General features: G+C 38.4%; 1 protein-coding gene across 1 annotated transcript in view; it reads right to left on the reverse strand.

Moving 5' to 3' along the window:
• Window positions 1-22,819, reverse strand: part of PKP2 (plakophilin 2) — a 151,301-nt gene that overhangs the window by 99,899 nt on the left and 28,583 nt on the right. Inside the window, exons 2-3 of the mRNA XM_036759443.1 lie at window positions 20,177-20,289; window positions 19,130-19,830 (exon numbers count right to left, since the gene is read on the reverse strand). Coding sequence (XP_036615338.1) covers window positions 19,130-19,830; window positions 20,177-20,289 — 814 coding nt within the window. The remainder of the gene's footprint in view (window positions 1-19,129; window positions 19,831-20,176; window positions 20,290-22,819) is intronic.

Consider the following 22,819-nt stretch of genomic DNA (forward strand, 5'->3'; position numbering starts at 1 on the left):
TTTGTCTTCCTCCCTCTTCTTTCCTGTGGGGTAAGATACCCAACTGAGTATGTATGGTATTCCCCCTCAGGCCAAATCTGATGAGAGCAAGGTTCACTCATTCCCCCCTCACCTGCCCTCTCCCCTCCTCCCATAGAACTGCTTCCTCTTGCCACCTTTATGCGAGATAATCCACCCCATTCTATCTCTCCCTATCTCCCTCTCTCAGTATGTTACTCTCTCATCCCTTAATTTCATTTTATTTCTTTTAGCTATCTTCCCTTCATCCTCAACTCACCCTGTGTCTGCTCTCTCTCTTTTACATATATATATATAAACACATACATATATATACACATACATACACATACATACATATACACATAGATATATACATACATACACATTCACTTATATATATACATAAACATATATATATACATATATATATATATGCATATTCCCTTCAACTACCCTAATACTGAGGTCTCATGAATCATACTCATCATCTTTCCATGTAGGAATGTAAACAAAACAGTTCAACTTTAGTAAGTCCCTTGCAATTTCTGTTTCTTGATTACCTTTTCATGCTTCTCTTGATTCTTGTGTTTGAAAGTCAAATTTTCTATTCAGTTCTGGTCTTTTCACTGAGAAAGCTTGAAAGTCCTCTATTTTACTGAAACTCCATATTTTGCCTTGGAACATGATACTCAGTTTTGCTGGGTAGGTGATTCTAGGTTTTAATCCTAGCTCCATCGACCTCCGGAATATCGCATTCTAAGCCCTTCGATCTCTTAATGTAGAAGCTGCCAGATCTTGGGTTATTCTGATTGGGTTTCCACAATACTCAAATTGTTTCTTTCTGGCTGCTTGCAGTATTTTCTCCTTGATCTGGGAGCTCTGGAATTTGATGACAATATTCCTAGGAGATTTCTTTTTGGGATCTATTTGAGGAGGCGATCGATGGATTCTTTCAATTTCTATTTTGCCCTGTGGCTCTAGAATATCAGGGCAGTTCTCCTTGATAATTTCTTGAAAGATGGTATCTAGGCTCTTTTTTTGATCATGGCTTTCAGGTAGTCCAATAATTTTTAAATTGTCTCTCCTGGATCTATTTTCGAGGTCAGTGGTTTTTCCAAGGAGATATTTCACATTGTCTTCCATTTTTTCATTCCGCTGGTTCTGTTTTATAATATCCTGATTTCTCATCAAGTCACTAGCTTCCACTTGCTCCAATCTAATTTTTAAAGTAGTATTTTCTTCAGTGGTCTTTTGGACCTCCTTTTCCATTTGGCTAATTCTGCCTTTCAAGGCATTCTTCTCCTCATTGGCTTTTTGGAGCTCTTTTGCCATTTGAGTTAGTCTATTTTTTAAGGTGTTGTTTTCTTCAGTGTATTTTTCAGTATTTTTTTGGGTCTCCTTTAGCAAGTCATTGACTTGTTTTTCATGGTTTTCTCGCATCCTTCTCATTTCTCTTCCCAATTTTTCCTCTACTTCTCTAACTTGCTTTTCCAAATCCTTTTTGAGTTCTTCTATGGCCTGGGGCCAGTTCATGTTTTTCTTGGAGGCTTTGGTTGTAGGCTCTATGACTTTGTTGTCTTCTTTAGGCTCTATGTTTTGGTCTTCTTTGTCACCAAAGAAAGAATCCAAAGTCTGAGACTGAATCTGGGCGTGTTTTCGCTGCCTGGCCATATTCCCAACCAACTTGACCCTTGAGTTTTTCAGTGGGGTATGACTGCTTGTAGACTAACGAGTTCTATGTTCTACGTTTGGGGGGGAGGTGCCAGCTCTGTCAGAGCCGCACTCCTCCTTCCCCAAGGACCCCCAGTCCAGACTGGGCTTAGATCTTCAGCATGCTGTTGCACTACTGCTCTGATCCACCACTTAATTCCTCCCACCAGGTGGGCCTGGAGCCGGAAGTAACAACAGCTGTAGCTGCCCCACCTCCGCTGCCCCCGGGGCTGGAAGCCGAACCTTGAACTCCTTCCACTCCCGCAGCTTTTCCCACTAACCTTCTCTGCAGTCTTTGGTGTTTGTGGGTCGAGGGGTCTGGTAACTGCCGCAGCTCACATATTCAGGGCGCTAGGGCCCCCTCCGCCTGGCTTCTGGTCTGGATGGTCCACGCCGCTCAGGTGGGCTCTGCTCCACTCCGTTCCCAGCTCCCAGCTCCCAACTCCGTGTGGAATAGACCTCACCCAGAGACCATCCAGGCTGTCCTGGGCTGGAGCCCTGCTTCCCTCTGCTGTTCTGTGGGTTCAGCCGTTCTAGAAGTGGTTCAGAGCCATTTTTATAGGTTTTTGGAGGGACTCGGGTACAGAGCTCACTCTAGTCCGTGCTTACCAGCCGCCATTTTGGCTCCGCCCAGTTTTTAAATTTTTGAATTCAATTCTCTCCCTCCCTCTCCAGCCTCCTTACTGAGAAGACAAGCAATTTGATAAAGGTTATACATGTGTAATCATGCAAAAGATATTTCCATATTGGTCATGTTGTAAAAGAAAACATAGACCAAGAAAAAAAAGCCTCCAAGAAAAATAAATTTAAAAAATAAGTCCTGGGATCATAAGTTGTCTTTGATCATTGTATTGCTAAGAATAGCTAAGTCAGTCACACTTGATCATCTTACAGTACTGTTGTTACTTTGTACAATATACAAGGAGTTTTAATTCTAGTACTGAATGAACAGCTAAATCCATTTTCTCCACAGCCTTGGGGAGAACCAGAAGCCAGGTTCTGGAAGCTTTCCCATCTAAGATTTCCCCACCTTTCCCCACTTTTCCCCTCCTCTAAACTGAGGGTACAAGTATAAAGAATTCAGCAATATCTATTCCCAAAGAGTTCACATTCTTCTTCTTCAATCGTGTCCAAATCTTCATGATCCTATTTCAAATTTTCTTGCAATTTCCTTCTCCAGCTCATTGTACAGATGAGGAACTGAGGCAAAGAGGATTAAGTGACTTGCCCATGGTCACACAGCTAGTAAGTTCTGAGGCTGGATTTGAACTCAGGAAAATAAGTCTTCCTGACTCCAGGCCTGGTACTCTATCCACTGTGCCACCTAGCTGTGCCACATTCTAACCATGATCAAATCAACTCTACCATTGTTCCTGGAAGGTTTGGACCAATCTACCCTAAACACTCACAATATCTAAATATTGCCACAATTTTCCCACCCTGGCCCTTCCTGCTCAGTTTTATTTCCTCCTTTTACAATGTTTGCTCCTTGATGGCCGGGCCTGACTTTGTTTTTTGCTCTTGACTCTTTTTTTCCCCCCAATAGTTATTTTATTATGTAATATTTTAGTTTTCAACATTGATTTCCACAAGATTTTGAGTTACAATTTTTTCCCCATTTCTACCCTCCCCCCACTACAAGATGGCATATATTCTAATTGCCCTGTTCCCCAGTCAGCCCTCCCTTCTGTTACCCCACTCTGCCCCCCATCCCTTTTCCCCTTACTTTCTTGTAGGGCAGGATAGATTTCTATGCCCCATTACATATATATCTCTTTTTAGTTGCATGCAAAAACAACTTTTTTTTGAGCATCTGCTTTTTAAACTTTGAGTTCTAATTCTTTCCTCTCTTCCCTTCCCACCCACCCTCCCTAAGGCAAGCAATTCAACATAGGCCACAAATGTGTCATTATGTAAAACACTTCCACAATACTCATCTCATAAAAGACTAACTATATTTCCCTCCATCCTATCCTGTCCCCCTTTACTCAATTTTCTCCCTTGACCCTGTCCCTTTACAAAAGTGTTTGTTTTTGATTACCTCCTCCCCCTATCTGCCCTCCCTTCTATCATGCCCCCTTTTTTATCTTCTTCCTCCTTCTTTCCTGTAGGGTAAGATACCCATTTGAATGTGTATGTTATTCCCTCCTCGAGTCAAATCCAATGAGAGTAAGATTCACTCATTCCCCCTCACCTGCCCCATCTTCTCTTCCAACAAAACTGCTATTTCTTGCCACTTTTATGTAAGATAATTTACCCCATTCTATCTCTCTTCTCTCAACATATTCCTCTCTCACCCCTTAATTTTGTGTTTTTAGATATCATCCCTTCATATTCAACTCACCCTGTGCCCTCTGTCTATATATATGTATATTCCCTTCAATTACCATAATACTGAGAAAGGTCTCATGAATTACACACATCATCTTTCTATGTAGGAATGTAAACAAAACAGTTCAACTTTACTAGTCCCTTATGATTCTCTTTCTTGTTTACCTTTTCATGCTTCTCTTGATTCTTGTGTTTGAAAGTCAAATTTTCTATTCAGCCCTGGTCTTCTCACTGAGAAAGCTTGAAAGTCCTCTATTTTATTGAAAATCCGTATTTTGCCTTGGAGCATGATACTCACTTTTGCTGGGTAGTTGATTCTTGGTTTTAATCCTAGCTCTTTTGACCTCCGGAATATCGTATTCCAAGCCCTTTGATTCCTTAATGTAGAAGCTGCTAGATCTTGTGTTATCCTGATTGTGTTTTCATAATACTCAAATTGTTTCTTTCTAGTTCCTCGCAGTATTTTCTCCTTGACCTGGGAACTCTGGAACTTGGCTACAATATTCCTAGGAGTTTTCTTTTTGGGATCTTTTTCAGGAGGTGATCACTGGATTCTTTCAATTTCTATTTTACCCTCTGGCTCTAGAATATCAGGGCAGTTTTCCTTGATAATTTCTTGAAAGAAACTGATCATGGCTTTCAGGTAGTCCAATAATTTTTAAATTACCTCTCCTGGATCTATTCTCCAGGTCAGCGGTTTTTCCAATGAGATATTTCACATTGTCTTCTACTTTTTCATTCCTTTGGTTCTGTTTTATAATATCTTGATTTCTCATAAAGTCACTAGCTTCCACTTGCTCCAATCTAATTTTAAGGTGGTATTTTCCTCAGTGGTCTTTTGGACCTCCTTTTCCATTTGGCTAATTCTGTTTTTCAAGGCATTCTTCTCCTCATTGGCTTTTCGGAGCTCTTTTGCCATTTGAGTTAGTCTATTTTTTTCTTTTTTTTTCTTTCACTTATTTATTTATTCCCCCCCTTTTTTTTAAATTTATTTAATATAGTTTTCAGCACTGATTTTCACAAAAGTTTGAATTACAAATTTTTCCCCCGTTTCTACCCTCCCCCCACTCCAAGATGGCATATATTCTGGTTGCCCCGTTCCCCAGTCAGCCCTCCCATCTGTCACCCCACTCCCCTCCCATCCCCCTGTCCCTTCTTCTCTTGTAGGGCAAGATAAATTTCTATGCCCCATTGCCTGTGTATCTTATTTCCTAGTTGCATGAAAAAACTCTTTTTTGTTGTTGTTGTTTTTGAATGTCTGTTTTTAAAACTTTGAGTTCCAAGTTCTCTCCCCTTTTCCCTCCCCACCTACCCTCCCTAAGAAGGCAAGCAATTCAACATAGGCCACATGCATATCATTATGTAAAACCCTTCCACAATACTCATGTTGTGAAAGATTAACTATGTTTTGCTCCTTCCTAACCTATCCCCCTTTATTGAATTTTCTCCCTTGACCCTGTCCCTTTTTGAAAATGTTTGTTTTTGATTACCTCCTCCCCCCATCTGCCCTCCCTTGTACCATCCCCCCTTTTTTATCTTCTTCCTCCTCCTTTCCTGTGGGGTAAGATACCCAGTTGAGTGTGTATGGTATTCCCTCCTCAGGTCAAATCAAGTGAGAGCAAGATTTACTCATTCCCCCTCACATGCCCCCTCTTCCCTTCCTACAGAACCACTTTTTCTTACCACTTCTATGTGAGATAATTTACCCCATTCTATCTCTCCCTTTCTCCCTCTCTCAATATATTCCTCTCTTATCCCTTAAATTGATTTTATTTTTTTAGATATCATTCCTTCATATTCAACTCCCCCTGTGCCCTTTGTGTGTATATATATATATATATATATATATACACCTACATATACACATACATAGACACACACATATGTATATATATGTATACGCATATATATATGCATATTTCTTTCAGCTACTATGATATTGAGGTCTCATGAATCATATACGTCATCTTTCTATGTAGGAGTGTAAACAAAACAGTTCAACTTCAGTAAGTCCCTTATGATTTCTCTTTCTTGTTTATCTTTTCATGCTTCTCTTGATTCTTGTGTTTGAAAGTCAAATTTTCTATTCAGCACTGCTCTTTTCACTGAAAAAGCTTGAAAGTCCCCTATTTTATTGAAAATCCATAGTTTGCCTTGGAGCATGATACTCAGTTTTGCTGGGTAAGTGATTCTTGGTTTTAATCCTAGCTCCATTGACCTCCGGAATACCATATTCCAAGCCCTTCAGTCCCTTAATGTGGAAGCTGCCAGATCCTGTATTATCCTGAATGTTTTTCCACAATATTCAAATTATTTCTTTCTGGATGCTTGCAATATTTTCTCCTTGACCTGGGAGCTCTGGAATTTGGCGACAATGTTCCTAGGAGTTTTTTGGGGGGGATCTATTTGAGGAGGCAATCTGTGGATTCTTTCAATTTCTATTTTACCCTCTGGCTCTAGAATATCAGGGCAGTTCTCCTTGATAACTTCTTGAAAGATGATATCTAGGCTCTTTTTTGATCATGGCCTTCAGGTAGTCCAATAATTTTTAAATTACCTCTCCTGGATCTATTTTCTAGGTCAGTGGTTTTGCCAATGAGATATTTGACATTGTCTTGCATTTTTTCATTCCTTTGGTTCTGTTTTATAATATCTTGATTTCTCATAAAGTCACTAGCTTCCACTTCCTCCAATCTCATTTTTAAGGTAGTATTTTCTTCAGTGGTCTTTTGGACCTCCTTTTCCATTTGGCTAATTCTGCCTTTCAAGGCATTCTTCTCCTTATTGGCTTTTTGGAGCTCTTTTGACATTTGAGTTAGTCTATTTTTTAAAGTGTTGTTTTCTTCAATATTTTTTTCAGTATTTTTTTGGGTCTCCTTTAGCAAGTCATCGACTTGTTTTTCATGGTTTTCTTGCATCATTCTCATTTCTCATCCCAATTTTTCCTCTACTTCTCTACCTTGCTTTTCCAACTCCTTTTTGAGCTCTTCCATGGCCTGAGACCAGTTCATGTTTTTCTTGGAGGCTTTTGCTGTAGGCTCTTGGGCTTTGTTGACTTCTTCAGGCCGTATGTTTTGGTCTTCTTTGGCATCAAAGAAGGATTCCAAAGTCTGAGACTGAATCTGGGTGTGTTTTCACTGCCTGGCTATGTTCCCAGCCAACTTACTTGACCCTTGAGTTTTTCATCAGGGTATGACTGCTTGTAGAGCAAAGAGTACTTTGTTCCAAGCTTGAGGGGATGCACCGTTGATTTCAGAGCTATTTCTATACAGCCAGCTCTGCCACACCAGCACTCCTCCTTCCTCAAGAACCACCAACCCGGACCTGACACAGATCTTCAGCAGGCTCTGCACTCCTGCTCTGATCTGCCACTTAATTCCTCCCACCATGTGGGCCTGGGGCCAGAAGTAACTGCAGCTGTAGTTCTGTAGCTGCACTTCCCCCGCTGCCCCTGGGGTGATGGCTGAACCAAGAACTCTGTCCCCCGCAGCTTTTCCCACTAACCTTCTCTGTTGTCTTTGGTGTTTGTGGGTTGAGAAGTCTGGTAACTGCCACAGCTCCCTGATTCAGGGTGCTAGGGCCTGTCCTGCCTGGCTCCTGGTGTGGTTGGTCCTGCTGCCTCCCACGCTGAGCTCTGCTCCCCTCCACTCTGTGCGTGATAGACCTCATCCAGCGACCATCCAGGCTGTCCTGGGCTGGATCCCTGCTTCCCTCTGCTATTTTGTGGGTTCTGCAGTTCTAGAATTTGTTCAGAGCCATTTTTATAGGTTTTTGGAGGGACGTGGTGGGGAGCTCATGCAAGTCCCTGCTTTCCAGCTGCCATCTTGGCTCCACCCCCATTCTCAAGTTAGTCTATTTTGTAAGGTGTTATTTTCTTCAGTATTTTTTGCTTTCTCCTTTAGCAAGTCATTGACTTGTTTTTCATGGTTTTCTTGCATCCTTCTCATTTCTCTTCCCAATTTTTCCTCTACTTTTCTAATGTGCTTTTCCAAATCCTTTTTGCGCTCTTCCATGGCCTGAGGCCAATTCAGATTTTTCTTGGAGGCTTTTGATGTAGGATCTTTGACTTTGTTGATTTCTTCTGGGTGTATGTTTCAATCGTCTTTATCACCAAAAAAAATTTCTAGAGTCTGAATCTGAGTGTGTGTCCTTTTTTTCTGCCTGGCCATGTTTCCAGGCAACTACTTGACCTTTGAGTTTTTTGTCAGGGTATGACTGCATGCAGAGAGTACTTTGTCCCAAGCTTTAGGGGCTGCCCTGCTGTTTTCAGAGCTACTTCTACACAGCAAGCTCTGCCACACTAGTGCTCCTCCTCCTCCCCCAAGAACAGCCAACTTGGACTGCAACTCAGATCCAAGCAGGGCAAAGCTGCCTCTGTGCCAGCAAAGTACTCCTTGCACTCCTGCTCTGTCCTCTGCTTGAATCCACCCAGTGTGAGCCAGGGACTCCAGAAGCAGCTGACTCTGGAGCTCTGGAAGCAGCCACAAGAGCTTCCTGTTGCTGCCACCACCACTGTACCACCTCTGCCACCCCCAGGGCTGGGGCTGGACCACTCTCTAACCCGATATGGCACCTTTCCCACTAACCTGCTCCATGGTCTTTGGTGTTTGTGGGTTGAGAAGTCTGGTAACTGTCACAGCTCAATGATTCATGGCCCTCAGGTGTGCTCTGGTTCACTTCCAGTCTGGTCTGTCCTGGCGTGGCCCACACTGGGCAGTGCTCTGCTCCCAGCACCGTGTGATAGACCCTTCCAAATGACCATCATGTCTCTCCTGGGTTGGAGACCTGCTTCCCTCTGTTACTTCGTGGGTTCTGCAGCTCTAAAATTTGTTTAGAGCCATTTTTTTACAGGTGTTTGGAGGGATTTGGGGGAGAGCTTAAACAAGTCCCTCCTTTCCAGCCATCATCTTTGCCTCTGCCCCCCAGTATTCAACTCTTAAAGGAAAAGTTAAATGGGTTATAGAGAAAGTAGATAGTGAAACGATACTAGTAGAGGACTTCAACTTTCTCTTTGCAGAACTAGATAAATCCAACCACAAAATAAACAAAGAAATTAAGGAGGTGAACAGAATTTTAGAAAAGTTAGCCCATCAGAGAAAACTGAATGGGAATAGAAAGGAATACACTTTTTCTCAAGAGTATATGGCATCTACACAAAATTGTCTATATACTAGGCCATTAAAAACCTCGGAATCAAATGCGGAAAGGCAAAAACATTAAATGCATCCATTTGAGACCATAATGAAATAAAAATAACATTTAATGAAGACCCATGGAAAGATAGGATAAAAATTAATTGGAGACTAGTCTAAACCTAAAGAATGAGGTGGTCAAAAAAATCAAAGAAACAATCAATAATTTCATTAAAGAGAATAACAACAATAAAACAGCATATCAAAATTTATGGGATGCAGCCAAAGCAGTACTTAGGGGAAGGTTTATATCTCTAAACTCTTTCATCAAAAAAGAGAAAAAGAGCAGATCAATGAATTGGCAAGCAAATTAGAAATCCCCAATTAAACACCAAATTGGATATTCTGAAAATCAAAGAGATGTGAAAAGTAAGTGAAAGTAAGAAAATTTTTTAATAAATCTAGAAGCTGGTTTTATGGAAAAAAAATCAATAAAACAGGGTGGCAGAGGCAAGATGGCAGGGACTTGCTTGAGCTCTCCCATGAACCCCTCCAAATATCAGTAAAAAATGACTCTAAACAAATTCTAGAGCAGCAAAACTCACAAAAAGATAATGAAACAAATTTCCAGCCCGCAAAACCCACAAAAAGATAATGAAACAAATTTCCAGCCCAAGACAACCTGGAAGGTTGATGGGAAGGGTCTGTTGCACAAGGATGGGAGAGAAGCACAGTCCAATGTGGGCCATGCCCAGTGAGGTAGTTTCCAGACTTCTCTACACACAAATGCAAAAAACATTTAGAAGGTCAGCAGTAAAGATCTATTGGACCTGGGTGAGAGAGGGCAGACCAGCCTGGCCCCAGCACAGCCCTGGGTTGGCAGTGGTATCAGTTCAGCAGCAGCACCTGCTTCCACAACTTGCAGCCCACAGACAGTAAGGGGATCAAACAATTGATCAGAAAGAGATGACAGTGATCTCTTTGCTGGCACTCAGGCAGGATTCTGTTGTTTGCCCATACCTGGATCTGAATCACAGTCCTGGGTGGCAGTCCCAAGGTGAGGAGGAGACCTAGCATAGCAGAGCTTGTGGCAACAGTGGAGAGGGAACAGTCTCCAAACATCCAGGGCAGAAAAGAGGGCTGCTGATCACTTACAGACCAGAGCACAGGCTAGGAGAGGAGTAAACACCTCTCCTTAGATCATACCACCTTGGAAGAACTGAAGACTTACAGGTGCCTAAAAGTATTTCTTAAACAGCAGCACAAATCCCCTGAAGCTTGGGACAGTATGCCCTCCACATTGGAAACAGAACCCTATTTTAACAGTTAAAAAGTCAAGAAATTGGCTGGGAAAATGAGCAAACAGCGGAGAAAAAAATCAGATTTATCTTGGTGACAAGGAAGATCAAAACATACACTCAGATGAAGAAAACAAAGCCAAAGCTCCTATATCCAAAACCTCCAAGAAAAATAGGAATTAGTCTCAGGCTATGGAAGAGCTCAGAAAGGATTTTGAAAACCAAAAAAGAGAAGCAGAGCAAAAATTGGGAAAAGAAATGGGAGTGATGCAAGAAAGTCATGAAAAATGAGTCAACAGCTTGGTAAAGAAGTCCCAAAAAAATACTGAAGAAAATAACACCTTAAAAAACAGACTAGACCAAATGGCAAAAGAGGTCCAAAGCCAATGAGGAGAATGCCTTAAAAAGCTGAATTGGCCAAATGGAAAAGGAGGTCCAAAAACTCACTGAAGAAAACAATTCCTTAAAAATTAGAATAGAGCTAATGAAAGCTAATGACTCTATGAGGAATCAATAATTATAAAGCAAAACTGAAAGAATGAAAAAAACAGAAGACAATGTGAAATATCTCATTGGAAAAACAAATGACCTAGAACATAGATTCAAAAAAGAGAATTTAAAAATTATTGCACTTCCTGAAGGTCATGAACAAAAAAAGAGCCTAGACATCATCTTTCAAGAAAGTATTAAGGAAAACTGCCCTGATATTCTAGAACCAGAGGGTAAAATAGAAATGGAAAGAATCCACCTATCGCCTCTTGAAAAAGATCCCCAAAGGAAAACTGCCAAGAATATTATAGCCCAATTCCAGAGTTCCCAGGTCAAGGAGAAAATATTACAAGCAGCCAGAAAGACACAATTCAAGTATAGTGGAAACACAATCAGGATAACACAAGATTTAGCAGCTTCTAAATTAAGGTATTGGAGGGCTTGAAATGATATTCCAGAGGTCAAAGGAGCTAGGATTAAAACCAAGAATCTACCTACCCAGGAAAACTCAGTGTAATCAATGAGGGGGAAAAATTGATATTCAATGATGTCAAGGAATTCAATGCATTCTTGAGAAGCCAGAGCTAAATAGAAAAATTGATTTTCAAATACAAGAATCAAGAGAAAGCATGAAAAGATAAACAGGAAATAGAAATCATAAGGGACTTATTAAAGTTGAACTGTTTACATTTCTACATGGAAAGATGACATTTGTAATCCATGAGACCTTTTCCATTATTAGGGTAGTTGGAGGGAATATATATAGACAGAGGGCACAGGGTGAGATGAATATGAAGAGATGATATCTAAAAAATAAAATTAAGGGGTGAGAGAGGAAGGTACTGGGAGAAGGAGAAAGGGAGAGGTAGAATAGGGCAAATTATCTCATGTAAAAGAGGCAAGACAAAACTTTTACAGTGGTTGAAGAGCGGGGGAGGTAAGAGGGAATGAATGAACCTTACTCTTTTCAAATTGGCTTAAGGAGGGAATAACATACAGGCTCAATTGGGTATGGAAATCTATCTTACCCCACAGGAAAGCAGGCTGGGAAGGGGATAAGAGAGGGGGCAGTGATAGAAGGGAGGGCAGATTAGGGGAGGGGATAATCAGAAGCAAACCCTTTTGAGAAGGGACAGGGTGAAAGGAGAGAATAGAATAAACAGGGGGCAGGATAGGATGGAGGGAAATACAGTTAGTCTTTCACAACATGACTACTATGGAAGTGTTTTGCATTACTACCCAAGTATAATCTATATGGAATTGCTTGCCCTCTTGATGATGGTGGGTGGGGAGGTGTGGTACTAATCATAATTAAAGATCTTTCCTGCACATTTATCCCCTTAATAAACCTCAGGTGGAGGTTAAGGGAAACTTGATTAGGGTAGGCTTATTTGTAGGAAGGCCCACACCCTTTTGCTGATTAGGTGTGAAGCCCTCTGGCCCTAAACAGGGTATACATATACCCTGAGGGTAGCCATTAAGCTCAGAGTAGAGAGGGCTGCAAAAGGATAGAGCTTGGAGAGAAGAGATCTTTGGGGAGACAGAGAAGTGGAAGAGATGGAGAGACAGAGACAGAGAGAGAGAGAGAGAGAACTTCAAGGAGAGAGAGAACTGCAAGGGCTCTCAGAACTGCAGGAGGAGAGGATGTAGGCAAGCAGACAGTTAGGATTTGTGAGTGAGTGTTTATGGGAAGGCCCTAGCAGAGGGGAAGGTTACAGGATGGCTTGGCTCCTTGCTGCAATATTGTGTTTTAATTTCCTTGCTGTTACATTAAAGTGGACTTACTCATTTTGGGATACAATTACTGCTAGGTTAGATTGGGTTTATTGGTTTTGGGATTTGATCCTCTAGTGTCTGAATAAATGTTTTACTTCTTCTGCCTTCTTTGTAGAGAGTCTTATATTTTGTGATTCTGAACTATACAGGCATACTCATAGCCACCATCAATATCATGAATCTTGCCTTACTGATACAGGAGAAAGGAAGGGAGAGAATTTGGAACTCAAAGTTTTAAAAATGGAATTTAAAAATTATTTTTACATGCAACTTGGAAATGAGATATACAGGCAATTGGGAATAGAAATCTAGCTTACCCTATAGGAAAATAGAAGGGGAAGGGCATAAGAGAAGGGTGTGTGTGTGTGTGCACGTGCGTGCATATGATAGAAAAGAGGGCAAATTGGGGGAAAGGGTAATCAAAATGCACACCATCATGGGGTGCGGAGAGATGAGGAGAAAGTTGGGAACTTAAAATCTTGTGGAAGTGAATGTTGACAAGTAAAATAAATTAACAAATTTTAAAAAATCAATAAAACAGATAAACCATTGGTTAGTTTGATTTTTAAAAAGGAAAAAAGAAAACTATATTACCAGGATCAAAGATAAATAGGATGAATTCAACACCAATGAAGAAGAAATTAAAGCAATAATTAGAAGCTATTTTGCCCAACTGTCAACAAATCTGACAACCTAAGTGAAATGAATTAATATTTACAAAAATACATATTGCCCAGGTTAACAGAAGAGGAAAGAGAATGCTTAAATAACTGTATCTTAGGAAAAGAAAATGAACAAGCCATCAATCAGTTGACTTTCTAAGAAAAAATTCCCAGGGCTAGATAACTTTACAAGTAAATTCTAACAGATATATAAAGAACAATTAATTCCAACACTATATAAACTATTTGGAAAAATAGGCAAAGAAGGAATCCTACCAAATTTCTTTTATGACAGAAATATGGTGCTGATACCTAAACCAGGAAAAGTCTAAAACAGAGGAAGAAAACTATTCATCAATTTCCCTAATGAATACTGATGCAAAATTTTTAAATAAAATACTTGCAAGAAGATTAAAGCAATTATCACAAGAGTCTTCCACTATGATTAGGTAGGATTTATACCAGGAATGCAGGGCTAGCTCAATATTAGGAAAATTATCAGCATAATTGACCATATCAATAACAAAGCCAATTGAAATCATATGTTATCTCAACAGATGTAGGAAAAAACTTTTGACTAAATTCAGAACCCATTTCTATTAAAAATACTAGAGAGCACAGGAATAAAGGGAGCATTCCTTAAAATGATATCTAAATGGTATCTAAAACCATCAGCAAGAATTATTTGTAATGGGGATAAGTTAGAAGCCTTCCCAAAACAATCAGAGGTGAAGCAAGGATCTCCATTATCACCATTATTATTCAATATTGTGCTAGAAATGTTAGCTGTAGCAATAAGAACAGAAAAAGAAATTGAAAGAATTAGAATAGTTAATGAGGAAACAAAACTCTTACTCCTTACAGATGATATGATGGTATACTTAAAGAATCCTAGAGAATCAACTAAAAAAAATAGTTGAAATAATTAACAACTTTAAGCAAAGCTGCAGGATAAAAAATAAACCCGTATAGATAATCAGCATTTCTTTATGTGACCCACAAAGTCCAGTAGCAAGAGATAGAAAGAGAAATTCCATTTAAAATAACCACAGACAATATAAAATACTTGGGATTTGGGAGAGTACCTGCCAAGACAAACCCAGGAACCATTATTAGTAAATGACCATACTAATCTAGTGTTTGATAAACCCAAAACCCCAGCTTTTGGAATAAGAACTTACTATTTGACAAAAACTACTGGGAAAACTGGAAAACAGTATGGCAAAAACTAGGTACAGATCAGTATCTCACACCACATACCAAAATAAGATCATAATGGGTATATGATTTTAACATAAAAGGTCATACCATAAGCAAAATAGGAGAGCAAAGAATAGTTTACCTGTCAGACATATGGAGAAGAGAAGAATTTAGGACCAAATAAGAGATAGAGAACATAATGAGATGCAAAATGGACAATTTTGATTATATCAAATTAAAGGCCTAATTTGTCAAATAGATAGAGAACTGAGTCAAACTTTCAAGAATATGTCATTTCTCCAATTGATAAATGGTCAAAGATATAAACAGGAAATTTTTAGAAATTAAAGATATGTATAATCAAATGAAAAAATGCTCTAAATCACTATGGATTATAGAAGTGCAAATTAAAACAACTCTGAGTTACCACCTCACACCTAATTGGCTAATATGATAGAAAAAAATATAATAAATATTGGAGGGGATGTGGGAATGTTGGGACTCTGATGTATTGTCGGTGGAGTTGTGAACTTATCTAACCACTCTGGAGAGCAATTTGGAACTGTACCCAAAGGGCAAACAAATTATGCATATGTTTGATCTAGCAATACCACTACTAGGTCTATATCTGAAAGAGATTTTTTAAAAAAGGGTTAAGAAACTATTTGTACAAAAATGTTTATACCAGATCTTTCTGCAGTGACAGAGAATTGGAAATTGAGGGGTTTTCCATCAATTAGCAGATGGCTGAACGAGTTGTGGTATACAATTAAAATGGAATAAATGATGAGACTTCAAAAAAACACAGAAAGACTTATAGGAGCTGATGCAAAGTAAAGTGAGCAGAACCAGGAGAACATTGTACACAGGAACAGCAATATTGCACAATGTTCAACAACTACAAATGACAGCTATTCTTAGTAATAAAATGATCTAAGACAATTCCAAAGCACTCATGATGAAAAATGTTATTCACCTCTAAAGAAAGAACTGATGGAGTTTGAATGCAGATTGAAGCATATGATTTTTCACTTTCTATATTTTTATGTTTTTTTTCTTTCTGTCTGTCTTCTTTCACAACATAACTAATATGGTAATATATTTTGCATGATTAAACATATGTAACCCATATGAAATTGCTTATTATGTCAGGGAAGGTCCTCCTACTCAGAGAGGATAAAAGAGAGAAAGGCAAAATTTGGAACTCGAAATAAAAAAAAGAATATTAAAAATTGTCTGGAGGAAAAATAATTTTTTTTTTAAAAAAAGATCACATAGTTCATTCTCATCAACACTAGTACAAGAGCAGGTAGGTTACAAAAGAGCAAGGACTATCTGCAACTAAACTAGCTTATGTTTTGGAAATTTGCAAAATGCACATGTAGCCAGATGTAATGTTAATATTTTCTATTGTAATGTGTACCCTGCACATGGTAATTGTCGCATGTTCAATATGCTCCTCTTTTATTGTTTTTTCTCTCTTGTTTATGTTTATTTGAGTAGTATTAGGATCATGCATTTAATGTATAGCTTATTCAATAACAATAAAAATAACTAGCATTTATATAGCACCTAATATGTTCCAGGCACTAAGTGCTTTACAAATATTATCTCATGTAATTCTCACAACAACCCTGTGAAGTAAGTGCTATTATTATCCCCATTTTACAAGTGAGGAAACTGAGGAAAACAGAGGTTAAGTGACTTGCCCAAGGTCACATAGCTAGTGTCTTGAGGTTTCTTTTGAACTCTTCTGAACTGGAGTTTTCTGACTCCAGACCCAGTGTTCTATCTATTACACAGCCTAGTTGCCTACTGTGAAGTCTGGACACATTATCTGACCATTCTGCAAAGTTAAAATGTTATCATCACGTTGACTTTGTTGTTATACATGTTTGTTTTTGTTATCTGGATATGCAGGTACTGCTGAGTCACATGCATGTAGTATATCTTGCAAGTAAATTAGAACCATAGTCATCAAAACAGAGGATGTTCTGAGTTGTACTAGGTCTATTGCATGTATTATGGATATTTATTTTCTCTGAATGGCATCCATTATTGAGAGAAATTATTTTGCTATTATATCAACAACCAATTATTAAACAAGGACCAAGGCTTTTTCTCCTTTATTTCCTCCTTTAGGGCCCAGGCCCTATAGAAAGTCAGTGTCTCAAGGATGTGGCAGATTGATAAGCTGTCCATAACCCTCAGGAAACATGCTCCACAATCTTGGGCAGGACCTCACTCAACTAGGACGGAGGGAAAGTAAACAGAATTCTGGGTGAATTCTTACCCCAAAGAGAATAGCCCGGTCCTTCTACCTCTGCATTAGAATTGAGGCGGCCCAGCTCATGAAGGAGAAAACCAACCAGAGTGGTCTGGATGGAAATGTCCAGATTGCTAGAGGCAGTGGGATCTCATGAGCAAGCCACATTGTCAGCAGGAGGGGCTGAATACTTCTAGCCCACTTTCTCATTAAATGTCTGCCCATCAGGGTTAATTTTTTTACTTCCACAGCCTCCTCTTTTACAAAGGTATTTAAAGCATTCAGCATCTCCATTTGGTTACTGAGAGAAATTACTGACCATCAATTTATTATTAGCTGGCCTAATTAATAAATTGATTACCTAGAAACTGTGCCTCTTGGGTTTTTCATTTGTGACATTTATCATTTTTAGGCAGATGTCTCTTAGACCTATAAACCTAGCCTTAGTTTTTCTGCTGAGATCCAGTCCTAAACTACCAGTTACCGACTGGATGTTTCGAACGGGATGTTCCATAGGCATTTCAGACATGCCAAAAACAGAACTCAAATGTCTTTCTTTTCAAAGCTATCTCTCATCCAAGCATCCTTATTTTTGTTGAGAGAACCATCATTATTCTAGTCACACAACTTCTAAACCTCATAGTAATCCCTGACTCTTCCCTCAACATATCACTTCCCACCTCAAAAGCCTCATTGTACACTTAATGAAACAAATACAAAGTAGTTGGCCCCAGTATTGAAGGCCATTTACAACCTGGCCCCAATATCTCTTTCTGTAAGGTCCCATTTCATGGTACTCATTGTCTACTTTGTATTCCAGCCAAATTGAAATACCAGTTGTTGTTCCACGATCTCATCCTGCATTCTTCTGCTTCCATTCGTGAATACAACTACCATCCTGTTTTATGTTGCCTTCCTCACATCCCATGACCAGCTAATAAAACTCTCCTTTTACAAGAACTAGCTAAGGGAATACTGCCTTCATGATGCCCTCCCTGATCTCTCCATGTATAAATGTTTGCTCTCTCCTTGAATGTTTCAGGCTACTCGGACTTCCATAGCAGCTAGATGGTACAGTGAATAGAATGCTGAGCCTAAAGACAGGAAGACTTAAGTTCAATCCAGCCATGGACACTTATTAGTTTTGTGACCCTGGGAAAGTTACTTAATCTGTCTGTCTCAGTTTCCTAAATTGTAAAATGAGAATAATAATAGCACTTACATCCCAATCTTGTTGCAAAAATCAAATGAGATATATTTGCAAAGCACTTGACATAGTGCCTGGCACATAGCAGACACTAAATAAATACTTGTTCTCCTTCCCCTTCTCCTTTGTACCTAATAATTTTCTAAATTGTACTATAGTTACTTGGGTACAAATCTCATCCCTGTCTCTTCCCAAACCCCAATTATACTATAAACTCCTAAGAGGTCAAAATATTTTAATAGGTTTTTAATCTTGTTATTCCCAGGGCTTGGCACATAACAGGCATTTAATACATGTTAAATTGAATGGTATTGTCCATAAAAAAATAGAACTGATCGCAGAAAATACTGGCATACTGTCTTAATTGATAACTAAAACAAAACTGGTTACACTCAGAAATAGCTAGTTCCCAAGTCTAAACGAAGCATAAAAACAGGAAAGACATGATTGGTTAGGAATAACAAAGAAGATTCACTAGCAGCTGATTCTAGGATTAATTTGTATCAGTCATTCAAAAATAAATAGAACAATAGAAATTATTTACTATCCCTTTGTCTTCAATTTCTTTATTATATAAGCAGCTCCCAATATTCTTGGAGATCCCTCACTTTAATTTGTTTACATTAAGAAATGCTTCTTTCTTTTCTTCCAAAAATAATGACAAAAAAAATCATAAAATAATGCATTTCATGGTCTACCCATGAAATTCATCTTTTCTTTTCTTTTTACAACTTACCCTCCTCTCAGATCTGACCTTCGTCCTGCACTGCTTCAGTCAACATTTAATTTGGACAAAATTCCCTGAATGTCACATAAAATGCTCAAGCTCCAGTAGCTTGAAAAGCAGAAACATGAAAGGGTAGCCTGGCTTTTTTCCCAAGGTAACAAAATAAACTTACTTGCCAATTAGGCAAATGGCTAAATGTGCATTATTTTAATTGCTTATCTCTGGAAGGCTTTCTTTCTAGACTGAGAAATGCCAGCTCACATGTCAATCAGTTCAGGAACAGAATGTGCTAGTACTGATCATAAATGACAGGTTCAAGAGGCACACTTACCCAACTTGGGAATCGTTGAAAGCAGTTCTTTCAGTTAGCAAATTTCCACCCCCTGCTGTTGCTGCCTGGCCAACTGTCATATGTGTTTGTTTCCTGCTGGTTCCTTTACTGACACTGGGCAGAACATCTCTCAGAGTATGAGTGCTACAGAAAGAACTCTGATGCCAGGTAGAATGAACAGATTGCTTATTCTGGTGACCTTGTTGTAGAGACACCAGTGGTCTGACTTGTCCTGAAGCAAGTCCTGAAGTCAAGTAGTTCTCTTTCTCCAAGAGGTTCCCCATACTTCGGCTTGTTCTTGGCCTGGGGTATGTGAGTACTGCTGGACTGGCAGGGAAGCTATCAAAAACCGTGTCACTAACAGATCCATACTGGCATTGTCTATGGTAAGTATCATAATGACGTTGCCTGCTCATGGTACCATGATGGTTGAAGTCAGCAATTTCTGAACAAGCATATCTTGGTGGCATGAGGACAGTGGACCTCCTGCTCCCATGAGGCCTCAAATTGTGTCCTACCTGGTTTTTCTGGATATAATAGTAGTCACTATATGCATAATTAAGTCTCTCAGGACTACTCCCAGGAGAAATCTCCAGTCTCTTCAGAGGCTGCCTTTGAGACCTTTCTTCCATTGACTTTTGTGAATTATATCGTGCTCTTCCTCTTTCCAAGTGATTCTCATAAGTAGCTGTTGTACCTGCCTGAACAGAAAAGACACAAAAACTTTTTTAAAAGCATGCATCAGATTTTGTTTAGGATTATCAAATAAGCAATAAACAAAAGACCGAAACATCTGAAAGGGAGATGAGTACCTCCCTAGGCAAAGACTGTCAAGAGAAATTCTATTCATCATACAAGGCTGCGTGTACTATTTGCAGCTTCCAGTTTTCCCCACTGCCCACACAAAATTAATTTTCCCATAATTCAATTATGAACTGGTTTTACCTAGGAAAGCAAGATTGGGGGGGGGGGTAGGGGGGGGAAATAAGAAAGCCCATAAAGCCCCACACTGATTAAATACCAAGTTTAGTCCTGTAAAATTCTCACCTTTAAAATATCATATGTTTTGGTAACAGGGGAACACCCTAGAGAGAGATGGTTTTCAACTAAGTTCGGATTGCAGACATATTCTGGAACACTTCTGGTTCGAGGCAGGCTTCCTACAGTCAAAAACAAATCAAAGTAATTCAGACCATTACCAGATTAATAACTGTTAGTTCCATAAGAGCCCTGGGATAGGTTGAAGGAATGTAATCAAGGTCAGTAATATGTAAATAAGTTTGGAATAGAGAATCTTGATGCTAGTTTTATAATAGCTCTGTATGTCTAGAGTTAGGGTGATTATGAAATTCTCAGGACAAATTAACTCACTGTAATTAGAAAAATGAGAGATAGTAGTTTTAGACTGAAAAGGTAACTATAATACTACTAACTCATTTTATGGGCTTTAAAGTTTGTAAAACAATTCATGTAAACTGTCTCACTTGCTTCTCAAAACTCTTTGGTGTAAGTGTTAGTTATAATTATGCCCACTTTACAGACGAGGAAAGTGAGGCTTAGAGATGTCAAGTGACTATCTCAGGGTGACTCTGCTAGTAAGTTCTGGAGTCAGAATTCAAATCCAGTGCTTCCTGACCAAGTCCAAAACAAATATCCCACTACAACACACACAATAATAATAGGGTGAGGCAACTTCTACAAGACTAGGATGCATTGGTTTATTTTAATTTTACTTGATTTTTTTCAATTAGTATGTATTTATTTCTGTTCCTCACATGGTACCTTACCCCCCAATCTAAAAAAAAAAAAGTAAAATCTTGTGACAAAAATGTATGGTCAAACAAAAAAAAATTTCCACATTGGTCATGTTAAAAAACATATATCTATTTCTGCATCTTGGGGCCACCTAGTTCAGGAGGTAAAAAGCATGTTTTCATTATCAGTCCTCTAGAATTATGGTTGGTTAGTAATTTTGATTAGTGTTCTTAAAGCTTTAAAAGTTTTTTTTTTTAAATCATTACAATGTTGCTGTTACTATATAAATTTTACTCCTGGTTTTGCTCACTTCACATCAGTTCATACAATTCTTCCTAGGTTTCTCTAAAGTCATCCCTGTTATAATTTCTTACTATGAATAATATTCCACTCCAGTCATTCAGTAAAAAAATATTTATTAAGCATTCAATATGTGACAAGAACTGTGCTAAGTGCTAAGGATACAAAGAAAGGCAAAAGACAGTTTCTGCCCTTGAAGACCTCCCAGTCTAATAGGGGAAGACAACATGAAAATAATTAGGTAAAAACAAGTTATATGTAGGACAAACTGGAAATAATCAACAGAAGGGAGGCACCAGAATTAAGGGGTATTGGGAAAAGGGTTCCTGTAAAAAGAAATATTTTTGCTGGTACTTGAATGAATCCCAGGAACCTCAACTAATAGGCACCTTCTTATTTCCAGTTTTTGTTTTTTTACTGCAAAAGAGCAGCTATAAATATTTTTGTGTATAGGGGTCTCTATACTCTTTCTTTGATCTCTTTGGGCTATTGACCAAGAAATGTTCTTGCTAATTCAAATGGCATGTGTCATTTAGTGACAATGGGGGTAGAATGCTAACTTGTTTTCCAAAATGGCTGGACCAATCGACATTTCCACCTACAATGCAATTTTCCTACAACCCCTCCAAAATGTCATTTTCCTTTTTCATCACTGTTGCCAATCTGATAGCTATGATCTACTCAGAGTTGATTAAATTTTCATGCTTCTATTTATTAGTGATTTGGAGCATTTTTTCAATGATTTATCAATTGCAAAATGACTTGTTTTTATAAATTTGAATCAGTTCCTTATGTATCTTGAAGTTTTGTCAGAGAAAAAAATACCTTTCCCCCTAGTCAATCACTTGGATTTTAAATTTAGCTATATTAGTTTTATTTGTGTTAAAAGTTTTATAATTTTATGTAATCAAATGTGCAAACCTTGTGCAATACTGGAATTAATTTTTCTTTAAATGCTTATAAAATTTGTTCATAAAGCCATCTGGCTCAAGGCTTTTTTCTTTTTAAATTCATTTATGGCTTGTGTAATTTTTTTTTGGTTTGGCTCGATTAGATTCTCTATTTCTTTTGATAATATGGTCATTTTGTATTTTTGTAAATAGTTATTCATTTTATTTGTTATTTTATTAGTATTTAATTGGGCAAAATATTTTCTAATAATATATTTTTTTTCATTTGTTGTGAATTTTACTTTTCCATTATTTTGATACTGGTAATTGAGTATTCCTCCTTTTCAACCTAATTCAAAAATGTTTTATCTATTTTGGTGCTTTCTTTGTTTCAAAAAGAAAAATAGCTCCTAGTTTAATTTATTAATTTTTTTCTTTTTCTTTTTGCTTTAAGTTGTGTTCATCTATCCTATGATCTCCAGGATTTCTATTTTGGTGTTTAATTGGAGGTTTAAAATTTCTTGGTTTTCTAGATTTTTTAGTTGCACACCCAATTGATTGATCTGGTTTTTTCCCCCTCTTCTGTTGAACAAAGTATTAATGAAATATTAATTTTCCCCTAAGGACTGCTTTGGCTGCATCCCAAAAAAATTTTTTTGTGGTGTCTAATACTTGTCATCATCTTTAATAAAATTCTCTACTGTTTCTATGATTTGTTCTTTGACCTAGCCATATTTTAGAATTA

The sequence above is a fragment of the Trichosurus vulpecula genome, chromosome 5 (genome assembly GCF_011100635.1).
Source record: "Trichosurus vulpecula isolate mTriVul1 chromosome 5, mTriVul1.pri, whole genome shotgun sequence".
NCBI classification, from domain to species: Eukaryota; Metazoa; Chordata; class Mammalia; order Diprotodontia; family Phalangeridae; genus Trichosurus; species Trichosurus vulpecula.